At 36.3% G+C, this 14,464-nt stretch overlaps 2 protein-coding genes across 10 annotated transcripts in view; one reads left to right on the forward strand and one right to left on the reverse strand.

Moving 5' to 3' along the window:
* EEA1 (early endosome antigen 1) overlaps positions 1 to 6,192 on the forward strand; it is a 220,141-nt gene extending 213,949 nt beyond the window's left edge. For all 5 annotated transcript variants that reach the window (XM_044941831.1, XM_044941832.1, XM_006053789.4 and 2 more), the window contains 4 exons: positions 851 to 1,089; positions 1,344 to 1,464; positions 2,020 to 2,118; positions 2,757 to 6,192. In XM_044941831.1, coding sequence (XP_044797766.1) covers positions 851 to 1,089; positions 1,344 to 1,464; positions 2,020 to 2,118; positions 2,757 to 2,879 — 582 coding nt within the window. In that variant the 3' untranslated portion in view covers positions 2,880 to 6,192. The remainder of the gene's footprint in view (positions 1 to 850; positions 1,090 to 1,343; positions 1,465 to 2,019; positions 2,119 to 2,756) is intronic.
* A 472-nt stretch (positions 6,193 to 6,664) lies between these two features.
* The window catches only part of PLEKHG7 (pleckstrin homology and RhoGEF domain containing G7), a 79,995-nt gene continuing 72,195 nt past the window's right edge, over positions 6,665 to 14,464 (reverse strand). For all 5 annotated transcript variants that reach the window (XM_044941836.1, XM_044941835.1, XM_044941834.1 and 2 more), the window contains 2 exons: positions 9,725 to 9,822; positions 6,665 to 8,778 (listed from right to left, as the gene is read on the reverse strand). In XM_044941836.1, the coding sequence (XP_044797771.1) occupies positions 8,671 to 8,778; positions 9,725 to 9,822 (206 nt within the window). In that variant the 3' untranslated portion in view covers positions 6,665 to 8,670. The remainder of the gene's footprint in view (positions 8,779 to 9,724; positions 9,823 to 14,464) is intronic.

A 14,464-nucleotide genomic window follows, 5' to 3' on the forward strand; every position in this document is an offset into this window, starting at 1 on the left:
GGAGATTCCTTAAAAAACTAGGACTAAAACTACCATATGACCTGGCATTCCCACTACATTTTAATTTTTGATTTAAGATGGGAAATGTGATTTATTTAAATAGCTGACATGTGATTGGAAATGTTTATTCTGTAATCATATTTCAGTTTATATAAGTGAAAATTCAATAAAACATAATTTAAAAAAACTTTTAGTGCCAGAAAAACAAGCCTATAACTATGTAGACTGAGTTAGATGGCATGAGTGCTAATCATGTTAAACTTGTTAACTGAGTGTTCATATGGGCGAACGGAAACTGCAGCTTGGACTTACGCTGACCAGAGTCTGCTTTTCCTTCCCTAACTTGTGCATGCCAAATAGGAAGCATCTGGCTTTCCTCTGTTGAACTGAGTCCAACTATCCCCAGATAATTTGACTGCTAAATGTTTTCATTGAAGAATTGCAGTTTCAGGTTCACGTGGTGATTTGAAGTATTATTATTATATTTTGGCAGTTTGATAGAGACGGGAGGATACATTTGGAATTTGAGACATAAGAAAACGCCAGCTTTGTCTCCAGGGCACTTGCTATCTCTAACTGTGTGTTCTTTCCCTGCTCTAGTGGGAAAAAGGAAAATCTCCAGTTGCTTTACTTTAGCTTGATTTTGTAAGAGGCTTGTTGCCTATCATTTCAGTCTTAAGACTTTTAAACCACTTCAAATTATGCAGATGTTTGTGGAATCAATTTTATTAGTGCCTGTTTTCCTGTAGAATATTGTTTATGCTGCCACCGTTTAAAAGTTCAACAACTGAAGTTTATTTTGCACTACTTTTGTAGTAGGTTTTTTACCTACTGTTGTTCCTTTTCTCAGCATTCCGAAATAAAAGAAAAAGAAGTAGGAATGAAGAAGCATGAGGAAAATGGGGCTAAACTTACCATGCAGATCACAGCATTAAATGAAAACTTGGGCACCATAAAGAAAGAGTGGCAGTCCAGTCAACGGAGAGTCAGTGAACTCGAGAAACAGACGGACGACTTACGGGGTGAAATTGCAGTACTGGAAGCGACAGTTCAGAATAACCAAGATGAAAGGAGAGCACTGCTGGAAAGGTGGTTGATGTCTGGTGAAATTAGTTTATTTCCATGTTGAGTGATAAAAAGAGTGTGTTTCACATTAAAAATAAGTAGAAGTCTTGAGAGAAGTGCTCCTACAGGTTATTTAAGCAGCCATTTAAAAACTAACCCTCCACCAATCATATAGGTGAAAGTAATGTATTATGTTTAAAGTCACTGAAGTAGTTATCTGTATACAGGGAAGGTCTGTAATGATTTTTTTTTTAATTATGTTTTGCATTCCATTTTAGGTGTCTGAAAGGAGAAGGTGAAATAGAAAAGCTTCAAACCAAAGTACTAGAATTGCAAAGAAAGCTGGATAATACAACCGCAGCAGTGCAGGAGCTAGGCAGAGAGAATCAGTCCCTTCAGGTAAGTCACCTGCTAATATGAGGCAGTGGTTTAGCCTAGAATTTCCCTTAGTGAAAAGCATATTTTTCACATTAAAAAAGAAAACCTCATATTTAATAAGACTTTTAAAGGGCTGCTGAGTTGTAGCAGTACTGTAGGTGTTATGGGTAATTAAATATAAGATTTAAAGAATTTATCTGAGAGAGCTCAACAATTAGAGAGCCATGTCATTCATGAATTGACATTACTGGGAAGTCAAGAACACAGAGGAATGAATGAGTCCCTGTGTGTTGAAGTGGTCTCATTATATATATGCTCAGTGTTCCAAGGAAGGATTGCTTGATCCTTAGGATTAGAATGCATTGGAAATCATCGAAGGTTAGAAATTACCAACACCTTTGAGGAATAACATTTGCTTTACTTATTGTCATTCATTTGTAGCAACTTTTGATAATGGAAGTTGACCAAGATATTTCTGATTTTTTAAAATGTATCTGTTTTAAAACTTAGGCACCAAGTTAGAAATTATCATTGTTTATAGTTTTGAGTACAATTGAAACTTCTTCTCTTTAATAGATCAAACATACACAAGCGTTGACTAGAAAGTGGGCTGAAGACAGTGAAGTACAAAACTGTATGGCCTGTGGGAAAGGCTTTTCCGTAACAGTGAGACGGGTAAATGGTTTTATTACTATAGTTCTGGATTTTATTCCTTGGTGACAGTGTTTTAACCATCAAAATTGTCCTGCATTTGACAGACTTTAAAAGTTTTGCCATTTATTAACTTTAATTTATAACTACATAGAATAATTAAATTTCATGCACTCTAATTTCTTTTTAGCCCATATGTTTCAATTTTAGTTTTATATTCAATCATTGTCTTCCTACTGCGTTACTCTCTGGAATAATCATTTTCTGAACCAGTGCATTCATGGTCAACTCATGTTTTAGTCAGACATTTATATTCCTATAGAAGAAATTATGCCTGAAACATTTTGCAAATAGGAATAGTTTTTCACTTGATAGAGGTGCTTTATTAAGTACTTTATTAAGGCATTTATTAAAATCCTACAAAGGTTCTTCTGAGAATTCCAAGATAAATTCCATATTTAATGTTTAGTATTTGACTAAATAGGAAGCATTCAAATTAACTAAAGGGATTAAATCGATATTGACATTTTATATTATTAAATAGTACATCAATCGCTTGAAACTTAATATACTTTCACAGTGCAGTTTGCTTTCTTCTTGTCTCATAATAATTTTGGTATAGATTTTTATGCTTGAAAATGTTTAATTTTTGTCATTTACAGCATCACTGCAGACAATGTGGAAATATCTTCTGTGCTGAGTGTTCAGCCAAAAATGCCTTAACTCCTTCTTCCAAGAAGCCTGTTCGTGTCTGTGATGGATGTTTCAATGACTTGCAAGGATAATGGGTTATCACAACTTCAAAGTAATATTACAGTAACATTAGATTTTTAATAAATGCACTTAATAGAGGTCCTGGACTACTACTATTTGATTTGGACAGTGGTTGCAATACTAAACCAAATTAGAATTCGTATATTTTGGAATGTTATCAATATCAAGTAAAATTCTTCTATTTTTGTGAGACCTGAGTTCATCTTTCTCCATTTAACCCTGGAACAGCTTTCATGCCAAGTTTAGAAGTAGCCAATGAAATGTAAATAAATTTTGGACGGAAAATAGCAATGTATTTTTTTAAATATAATTTCATTGTTCAGAAATGATATGAAGACACTTCCATAGCTGCTGCTTTCTCCCAAATTTAGTGTATGGAAATGTACATTGGTGATGTTACCCTATCAGATATATTGCACAATAACACATCAATTATATTCAATATTCTCATTATAAAGTCATGCACAGAACTATAAAGCTTTCTTTTTTCTTATATATAGGTCCATAGCTCAGTTGCATTGTTACAAATTTACTACTGAAGTGTTCTAAATACAGATTATGTTTAAATATGTATTAACCATGAATTCAAACATGGTTTTTATGTTAACTATATTGATTTAAGTTCTCTTGGGTGAATTTTATGGCAATCTCTTTAAAATTAATTTGCTTATTTTATGACTATCCATATTTTATCCGTATTATGGCTATTCTCGGGTTGTATTTAAAGATTAGGGTTAATTTTTCTTTTCTGTCTTTCTAACTGATTTTTAAACTCCCACATGTTCTTAATTAAAAATCCTACAAAACTTACCAGCCTCACCCCCAGTTGGAAGGTGAATAACATAAATTGTGTAATAGTCCTATTCTGTTTAAGTAGGAAGTCTTCTGAGATTAGCTTCCATTTTATATCCTCATTTTGTCTCTCCAGCATCTTCAGGAATCTGATTTTGCTTTTTTTAATGGATCTTCTTTTTTGAAGGTAATTTGGTTTAACTTTTTCAAGTGTAGCTCAGCTTCACTGTAATTGTGTTGTAGTTTTGCATCTTAAAGCTAGTAACTGGTATTGTTATAGTCTTATCTGTGAAAACAAACACAAAACGGCAAGGAGATGTTAAATATCCTGTTTTATATTTTCTACTTAGCTAACAGGGAAGAGTTTTTTAAAGTTTTGAACTTGACTTACATTTTAAAGGTTCTAAATTTGGGGTTTCATATCAACTCTGTATCTGTTTATTTCACAAAAATACTGCTATGAAATTACCTTGAAATAACAGTTGGATAATAGAGTATTGCCAACCCCTATATTAAAATCAGAACTGAAACAGAATGACTAATTGAGGGTAATTAAAAATTGGCTTATTTGTATGCTAAACAATGGAATTAAACTTTATAGTCTTAATTTGGAAAATTGGAAAACATCTGAAAAGTCATTAATACTGGTTTGTTACTCTAAGAAGAAATGTCAAGTTATGTGTTCACTCAGTGCAGTCACTTGGTAATGGGGGAGGGTGGGACCTAGTAATCCATTTACAGTAAGTGCTTTCAGGTATCAAGCTGAAATGAAATTATCATGTTATATTCTGCCTATAATGTATACAAACTAAAAGAGATTGCCATATATTCATTAATTATTTTAAAAACCCATTTAAGTAAACTCTGTTGTCAGTAGCTATCAAGGGCCCTGACTGAGTCCCTGGACTCAGATAAACGTAACATCCTTGAGCATAAATATTGAAGAAATATAATGGTTCCTTATTAAAAATAAGTTGAATAATAGAAATTATGCATTTTCATATACTTACAATTCAAATACTCTTAATTCTACACTTAATTATAATTGATAAGCATGTTGGAATAACATTCACAGCACACTCTTTTTAATGATAATGAAACTTCATGAGAAATTTCTTGAACTATTTGTTCACTTCATCTCCTAATTGGGCACACTGAAGGCCTTTCCCTGTCTTGTTCCCCCTGCCCACATACTCATAAAAAAATTGTGGGGACAACAAATACATGTGTGTTTGAGTATTTTCTACTTTTCATCTAGCTAATCTTACTTTATAAGCCCCAAATAATTTGACTACATATTAAGTAGAAGTGAAACCTAAAATTTAGCTATTAGTCTCACCAACAAGGTGTTTTGGAAACAGAAGGTTTTCTTTTTAATTAAAAAGTCATCCTCTTAGTGCTTATTGGTTCTACATTTTAGATGTCTGCTAGGACTGTCAGTGATTTAGAGCTGGCACATGGAGTCCCAGCTCGAACGCAAAGCATATTGGCATCACATGTTAGTAAATTCTAAGCCTCAGCACAGAAATGTGAGTTAATAATCAAGTCTTGCTGGGTTAGTGTACAATAAACTATACCTACGGAATTTTTAGTAGAAGACAAAGCTGCTGTTATAGGATTTATTTTGAAGAAAAAAAGAGGGAAACAAACACAAAAACCTCAATGCAATGTATAATTTTGTTCAACTACCTCTTAATGTGGAATTAGTTTAATAGTTTCCTCACAGTAATGTTAAATAGTAACTGCCAAATTTGTTAGTTCCCCATCTCTGTTGAAAAAAATTATTATTTTATAGTTTGGAGAACTTTAGACTGTTTTTTTTTTACCGTGCATTTGCATAAAGGTTTAGCTTTTAAGTGGAGAGCAAATTATGATCATATATTTTGATATTATTCATGACCTATTTGGCTGGTTTTTTTAAATGCACTTTGGCTATGAAACCCTGGATGATTAGATCCATAAGATTTACATGTGCCATCAGTTTAGTATGCCTAGACAGGAGCCTGATGGACGGCATTCTGTGATGATACAACGTGCCACACTTTGTCTTAATTGCTCTTTGCCTGAATTTTAATGATCAGTTATTGTTGCAGATGTGAATATTGTGTATAAACTTACTAAATTTATGTAAAATTGTATAAAATAGAATTGGAAATAGCTAGGTTCTGTGTAGAAGTAATAAATTTATTGTAACGTGACGCAGTTATGTCTATGACATTCTGTACTTCCTGAACTGGATCATATTCATAGCCTTTGTAGATACTTTTGCATGAATATTTTCTCCTTTAGATTTTGGATTCAATGTATTGTTTACTATTTGTGATCATGTAGTTGTGCCTTATTTGTGAGAGAGTTTAGCTCAGTAAATACTGCGATTGCTAAACTCAGTGAGTGGAAGATTATTGATTATAAATGTAACCTGATAAATTACATAACATTTAAATCTGTATAAAGAACAATGGAAGGATCCTTTATTGAATTGTTGCTTTTTTAAAAAATGCTGAAGACATTAAAAATCATTTCTTTCTAGTATATTGTGACTAAATTATTTTGTCAAATTATTTAAAAAGATAATGTAAAATGGCTGATTGATAGAACTTTGCAGTTGGATATAGGCAGTGGGTGTGCTTTAATGTTCAACTTAGAATAGTAATTAAGTTCATAATTTCAAGAGAAATTACTAGTGCTATTTTGCTTGCGACATCACCTTTTCACTCCATTATTGCAGAGAATTAGCAAAACAAATATTTTAAATGATATTAATATTAACCCGTTTCATTGTACACTTAAGTGGTCACCTAGCTATTAAATTTAACGACATTTTTCTGATGGCTTAATGTGCTGTGCTTTTTGCTGTCCCCCACCCTCAGGAAGCAAAGTTTTAGAAGTGATTTTTCAGTTTACTCTAATGTGTTATTCTCTGAAAAGAATGTTTATATCCTCAAACACTTGTTAGATGTGTTCTTTTGTGAGCTTTATAGACTTCCACTTCAAATACATAGCATATTATTTAAGTTTTATTGTGGTAAGAACAGTTAATGAGATCTACCCTCTTTTAAGTGTACAGTACAACAGATCTCCCAAGCTCACTCATATTGCTTAACTGAGACTTTATGCCCATTGATTGATTAGGAACTCCCCATTTCCCTCTACCCCTTGGCAACTATCATTCCACTCTTTGAATCTATGAACTTGAGTATTTTAGAAATCTCATATAAGTGGAATCATGCAGTATTTGTCTTTCTGCAACTGACTTATTTCCCTTAGCATAATGTCCTCAGGCTTCATCTGTGTTGTTGCCTGTTTCAGAATTTTCTTCTTTTTCAGGGCTGAACAGAATTCCATTGTGTGTACATACCAGTTTCTTTATCCACTCATCTGCTGGTGAACATTACGGTTTTTCCACATCTTGGCTATTGTGAATAGTGCTGCAGTGAACATAGGAGTGCTAATATTTCTTTGTATATAGCATATTCTAAAGCTGTTTCACATCTTAACTAAATTTACATGTTAGTCTTTTTTTCTCCCTTTAATGAGATGATTTAAGGGAGAAATTAGTTTTTATACATACGTGTTTACTGGCCTCAGGGAACTAAAAGGAATCTTGAGAGATGACCTAGTCCTAGTCCACTGCTCTTTTCCTAGGTTGGCTGATCTCTAGAAATCCTTGCAAGATGATTTTTTTTCTAAAAAATACATAAATTAGTTTTCATCTCTAAGAACTTAAAACTTGTTCTCCTGTATAAAACTTGTTCTCCTGTACTTTGCCTTTTTTCTTTCTTAGGCACTGACAGTAGTTACTGGTCTCCCTTTCATTTTCACTTACTCCTAATAAATATGACATTATTACACAGGCGGTGACCCTGCCTTCTAAAAGTGCTTGGCCCTTTAAAAGCGCTATTATGCTACACTTGTCCACACTGCCTGGTTTACATGGTGAAACATGCATTCTTCTCAAAGAATTAAGTGTTCACAGGACTTCCTCAAGCGCCATCCTCTCTATCCCATTCTCCAGCTTAAGGAGATCAGTTTAAGTATCATTCGTCTTGTGATCCAAGTTGATAAATATACTACTTCCACTTTGGAGACTGCAGAAGGTACTATGTCTGAAATTGTCTCAAATGAAAATCACAAATTTCAATCTGAGAATACGAACTAATTCTTTACCTGCAGTTAACAGTCTATTCCACCATGATAATAATTCAAGCTGCCTTTCTTGGTAACAATTCTAATGATGTTTTAAATCCTGCCAAATAAGATGCAGTGACTGTACTGTGCTAACTCACACACACATTCAAAACCAGAAAGTTTTATGACAAACTCCATTATTCAAAAAGTGAGATTTAGAGATAAATATGCTACTATTTCTATGAAACCGCCCAAGTAAAACTTAATTAGTAAAACTAGAACAGATAATTGCTTTTTTCTCAAAACAACGGAATTTAGTCTTTGGGATTTTCTCCAAGTTACGAGTATTATAGAGTCTACCTGAGATAAGTAAACTGTTGGAGACTAGGAAGTTAAAAACCGCTACTAAGATGAAGACATTATTATTCATTGCCTAATAAATATGTTAAAAGAGCAATCCGACTTTGTATGAGGTAGGATTGTAGAGCAGTAAAACTGATTTATAAGCCGGTTTTCATTACAGATGCACATAAAAGATGATGCTAGAATTCATATCAGACCCAAGCAGTGGGCCTGCATCCACCTGATCATCCACGAAGAACTGTAACAGCCTCATACTTCCCTCGCCCCCCTTTCAAGCCTGACTGAAGCATTATGAGATACTCCGGGATATCAACATGTGTATACTTAACAAGAAATTCCTCAGGGTTCGAATTTGTTGAAGCCATTATTACTCTACCCTGAGGAGTACCTATGGCTCAAATTCTGAAACTTCTTTAAAATGCTTATTTGAGGTCATCCCTAGGTTAGGTGCTACAAGTTTGAATGAAAGAATACCTTAATCCCTAATGTCTAAAAAGGTGTGCCACTTAGTTTAGATCCCTAAATTTCCGAGGATTCTGCAGGCAAAGGGAATGAGGACATTTTCTTGGTTTCTTGACTCTTGGTGAAGCAAGAGATTGCTGCTGTTATTTGTGCTATCCATGTTCTCTGTTAAAGAAAAAATATAGTGAGAAGAGAATGTTAAACTGACAATTTCTCACATATTTGGATTAATATTTTCCTTTGTATTTGTTGACGTGCTGTTTAAAAGTGAAGACTGGTGAAACATTTGCCTGTCTCCCATTTTCTGTCTTAATTAGAATGTATCAAATACCTCTAATCACATGAATGCAAATGGATTAGATGAGTATGGTATTTTGGATAAACAGTTGTGAGTAATCAAGAAACCATAATAGTTAAGGATGACTAATTACAAAGATGAGTACCGGGAATCTAAGTAGTTTGAAAGTTGAATTTCTTAAAATTCCACGTTGTGTGGAAATAGAAGTTTGTAATCCGCTGGCATAACTTGAAAAACAGACTGAGGGAAGAAGTCGAGTCCTTGAAATCAATGCAGCCTTCCAGTAATTGGCCACACTGCTGTCCTGATGAAAGCCTATCAGGGAAAGGCGAAAATGGAGACTCCTAAGACAGAGACACCAGAGCCAGGTAGGCAGCTGCCCTTCAGCTCCAGAGCTGTAGAAACAGGGACCTATTTTCAAAGAGAAGACTTGGTGGTTCATTACTGCAGGAGCCCCTCACTTAAGCTGGCATCATACTGTTTGCATACAGGGCTTTGAAATTGATTAGAACATCTTAAAAGCATGCAATCCAAAGCAGTTGTACCCTCATTTCCTACAGACCTCCCAGAAGTCAGAGGCAGCTCTTGAGCTTCTGCTGCAGGAGAAACGAGGGAGGCTGTGTCAACACTGGGGATGTGGAAAAACGGCCAGTGCTGTGGTTCCTGAGCCTGATGTGGTTAGATATTCATATCCTTCCTGTCCTCCCAACTTGACAGAACTTTCCTTTCACTGTTTCTTAATGAGTTTGGAGTGAGATTTTTTTTCCCCTCTTACGTCTGAAGAATGAAAACCTACAAAGCTGAAATACATACCTTGATGTTTTCCGTTTGGGCCTGTAATAAAAATGCTGCTATACATTGTCGGTATCTGTTTTCATGTTGTATGAGGAAAGCATTTCTCAGTCCAAAGACTAGAAAAAGATTAAGGACAAAAAACAAAGCAATCAATATGAAATCCATAGTTTCTCAGCCTAAGAACCTGGATTTTTGTTTATTAATGTGTGGGAATTTTCTGTCCTATGTCTGTGAGAGCGCCCACTTAACTATGCAGACCTTTTCTTCCTTAGCCAACAACTTCCGGGACTTGATGAAATACATTTGTGGCTTAAGTGATGGGAAATGTGTTCCTCTCCAAGGAAGAAGCTTAGCGTATTAGACAGACTTTGTAAAAAATAATGTTTCTTTGACCACCACACCTCCCCCGCCTGTCCTTTTTTTGTACTTAAAGGGAAGTTAAACATCAAGACAAGGGTTAAACAAATTAAGATGTGCCAAATATACAAAAACCACCTGAATGCTTCACAGCAGTCCAAGAAAAGCCAAAAAAAAAAAAAAAAGACTCAAATAAAATCCAACATCCACCAAATTATGTGAAATGTAAAACAAAAACAAAAAAACGTTGGCATGGTTTCTGTGTTTGAAAAGAAATGGTCTGTTCTGTCGTTTCCTAGCAGATTTCCTTTCTTTTTATTAATACAGCTGGAGCTCTTAAAATGAAAGTTTGTCCTTGAATTATTTATACAGCACCAGGAATAAAGTTCTGCAGCCTATATATTCTTTCTATAGTCAATTTATGTTTAGGAACAAAGCCAAACCAGGTCATACCAAGTACTACAGAGAGGAGGAGGATAGGATGCCTCTTCCTGGCTGATCATTAAGCTAATGCTTGTTCAGTCATTATTCCTATTCCTTGAAGTTTGCGGATTTAATTCATACTCACTGAGGCAAGTTGAGCCTCATTTCAGAATTGAAGCAAATATGAGATTTTATTTTCTTAACTGTAAGAACTACTTAACTCTTACAAACTGTAACAGTCTAACCCTCATAATTCCTAAATTCTACCACAACAAAGCCTGACAAGGTCATGACAAGGTCCAGCTTTTCTGGGGTGCGATAACTTAAACCTATTAAAATGACTTTCTGGAAAAAAGATCTGGCTGTGTTTGTTTAACTGCCTGATTTTTCTCCTTATAAATTCCCTGCAGCAAGTGAGGCTTTAAAGATCAGGTGGTTGTTCTTGGCTGGATTTCAGAATCCATTTTTCTCACAATTGTATCTGTAGTTCTCAGTTATTTAAGGTATCCCTCATCTGTTTGGTTTTGTAATATGACTACTAAAGATTTCACAAGCAAAAGTACCTGGGATGGTGAGGCTTATAAGATAAAATAAGGTGATAATAAAAAAAGGAGTAGCTCTTTTCTCCCTGATGTTCTAATATAATTAACAATAGCTGACATCATTTATTAAGCACTTACTATCACTAGGCACAGTGCTATGTATTTTTTCCTTATTGTCATTTAAACCACACATTGACTTTATAAGATAGGTCAACTTACCCCGAATCACCAAAACAATCTTGAGAAAGAACCACTTTGGTGCTGGAGGACTCAGTGCTCCCCGACCCCAGACTATACTGCAGTGACCAAAAGAGTACGTATGGTTCCAGCACAAAACAGACGCACAGATCAATGAAAGGACAGAAAGCCCAGAAATCAACCCATGCACCTATGGTCAATTAATCTGCAGCAAAAGAGGCAAAAATATATAATGGAGAAAAGACAATCTCTCCAATAAACGAGCTGGGAAAACTGGACAGCCAGGTGTAAAAGAATGAAATTAGACCACTACCTAACACCATATACAGACCAAAAAAAACAGAACCTCAAAATGGATTAAAGACTTAAAAGTAAGACTGGATACTATAAAACTCCTAGAGGAAAACATAAGTGGGATACTCTTTGACAAAAATAGCAATATTTCTTTGGATTTATCTCCTAGAGTAATGGGAACAAAAGCAAAAATAAACAAATGGGACCTAATTAAATTTAAAAGCTTTTGCAGAGCAAAGGAAACCATAAACAAAAAGACAACCTACAAAACAGGAGGGAATATTTGCAAATGATGCCGCTAATAAGGGATTGATTTCCAAAACAAACAACTTACACAACTCAGCGTCAAAAAAGCAAATAACCTAATAAAAAAAGGGCAGAAGACCTAAACAGGCATTTCTCCAAAGGAGACATACAGATGGCCTAGGGCACACGGCAAGATGCTCAACATCACTCGTTATTAGAGAAACACAGATCTTAGCTACTATGAGGTGCCACCTCACATAGGGCAGAATGTCCATCATCAGAAAGTCTACAAACAATAAATGCTGGAGAGGGTGTAGAGAAATGGGAGCTCCCTCCCACTACTGATGGGAATGTAAACTGCTGCATCCACTATGGAAAATAGTTCTTTAAAAAACTAAAAATTACCCTATGACCCAGCAATCCTATTTCTGGGTATATATCTAGAAAAGACAAAAACTAAAAATTGAAATGTTACATGCATCCCAATGTTCATAGCAGCACTATTCTAGTAGCCAAGACATGGAAACAACCTAAATGTCCATCAACAGATGAATACACACACACACACACACACACACACATACACACACAATGGAATATTACTCAGCCATAAAAAAGAACAGTGCCATTTACAGCAACGTGGATGGACCTAGAGATACGTATAGTGACATCTTAACAGAGAAAGACAAATACAATATTTCTTATGGAATCTAAAAGGATACAAATGAGCTTATTTACAAAACACACTCAGAAATAGAAAAAAAAAATCTTAATTATCAAGGGGAAAGGTAAGGGAGGGATATATTAGGAATTTGAGATTAACAGATACACACTACTATATCAACATCGTGTCTGACTCTTTGCAACCCCACGAACTGTAGCCTGCCAGGCTCCTCTGTCCATGGAATTTTCGCGGCAAGAATACTGGAGTGGGTTGCCATTTCCTCCTCCAGGGGATCTTTGCGACCCAGGGATTGAACCTGCATCTCTTGTGTCTCCTGCATTGACAGGTGAATTCTTTACCATTGTGCCACCTGGGAAGCCCCACTATATCAACATATAAAACAGATAAAGAGGCCTTCCCTGGTGGCTCAGTGGTAAAGAATCCACCTGCCAATGCAGTAGACACGGGTTCGATGGTTTGATCCCTGATCCAGGAAGACCACACATGCTGCGGGGCAACTAAGCCTGAGTGCCACTATTGAGCCTGTGCCCTACAGTCCAGGAGCTGCAACCACAGAGCCCGCATACTGCAACCTACCGAAGCTGGTTGCCCTAGAGCCTGTGCTCTGCAATAGAAGCCGCTGCAATGAGGAGCCTGCACACTGCAATTAGAGAGTAGCCCTCACCTGCTGCAGCTAGAGAAAAGCCCATGCAACAGCAAAGACCCAGCACAGCCAAAGAGAAATAAAATTAAAAAGACATAAACAACAAGGACCAACTACACAGCACAGGGAACTATACTCTTCGGCACCTTGTAATAACCTATAATGGAAAAGAATCTGAAAAAAAATGTGTGTGTGTGTATAAAATGGAATCACTGCTGTATACCTGGAACACTGTAAATTCACTATACTTCAATTAAAAAAAAAAAGTCAACTAATGCCAAATGAGGACACAGATTAGGTGTATTTTTCTAAGGTCACACAGCTTGTGAATGATATAGCCAGGATGTGAAACTAGGTTTCTGTCACTTCAAAGCACAATACTTTTTTTTTTCAGACTTTATTCTGTTTCACCCTACAGCTCTTCTGACTCAGACACTGTATCTGAACAGGTAAAATAATGACCAATGTTAATATTTAAAAACAAAAATGAAATGATAGTGACAAATTAAAAAGTAACAAAACATGGTGAAGTATGGTTTTAAAAAGGTATTGATTTTATTTAAAAAAGAAAGAAAAAGGAATACAAAAGAAAACACATGCATCCCCCAAGGGAATCCTGGGATGCCAGGTTTCCCACAGAGTCCAGCTGTCTGGCGGGGCTGTGGCTGACCTGAGCCCAAGCTGCTTCCCTCTCCTGCTGGGGGATCACACGCCTTCCTCCGCTCACATCCGTAAATCCCAGCAGAATCTTCTAACTATGGCCACTCTAGTAAGAAGGCTGTGTCCCTCTGAGATGCCCCTTTCTAAGCTTGCTCAGGAAAGCTCTCTGGTTTATGCAGATTTTGGCCTCCAATCTAAGAGGCCTTAAGGCCTGCCTAGTTGTTTTTCAGCAAAGCTTCTATTTCTCCTAAGTAAAACAGAGGAGGGAAGCAGAAGGCTCTAGTTGGGATGCAGGTTCCTCCCACCCCACTGGAGCCAGGCTGCTCTTGGGGAGAGTTTGGATACATTCAGGATTTAAACATTCAAATATGCAACCTAGTTACATAAGATACTGATGTACAGTGTGGCTATTATTATTACCGCTGGTGTCTTCACGGTGCAGTGTTGCTGTGCCATGTATAGGCTGGTTCCCTGCTGATGACTAGGGACCAGCTAGCCCAGGGCTGCTGCGCTGGGTGCTACAGGGCTTGCACCGTCCTCCCTGTTCTCCTCTGCTCCTGGGGCAGGAAGGCACTCTCCTCCTGCTGTCTTGGCTGGTCTCCTATGAGCCTGTACCCAAGGCAGAAAGAGGCCTGCTTCCTTTCGAACACTGCTGCCCCCTACTCAGTACTAAGTCAGCCAAGATGTCTTCAAGTCCCTCAGAGACCCAG

The sequence above is a fragment of the Bubalus bubalis genome, chromosome 4, assembly GCF_019923935.1.
Source record: "Bubalus bubalis isolate 160015118507 breed Murrah chromosome 4, NDDB_SH_1, whole genome shotgun sequence".
Classification (NCBI taxonomy): Eukaryota; Metazoa; Chordata; class Mammalia; order Artiodactyla; family Bovidae; genus Bubalus; species Bubalus bubalis.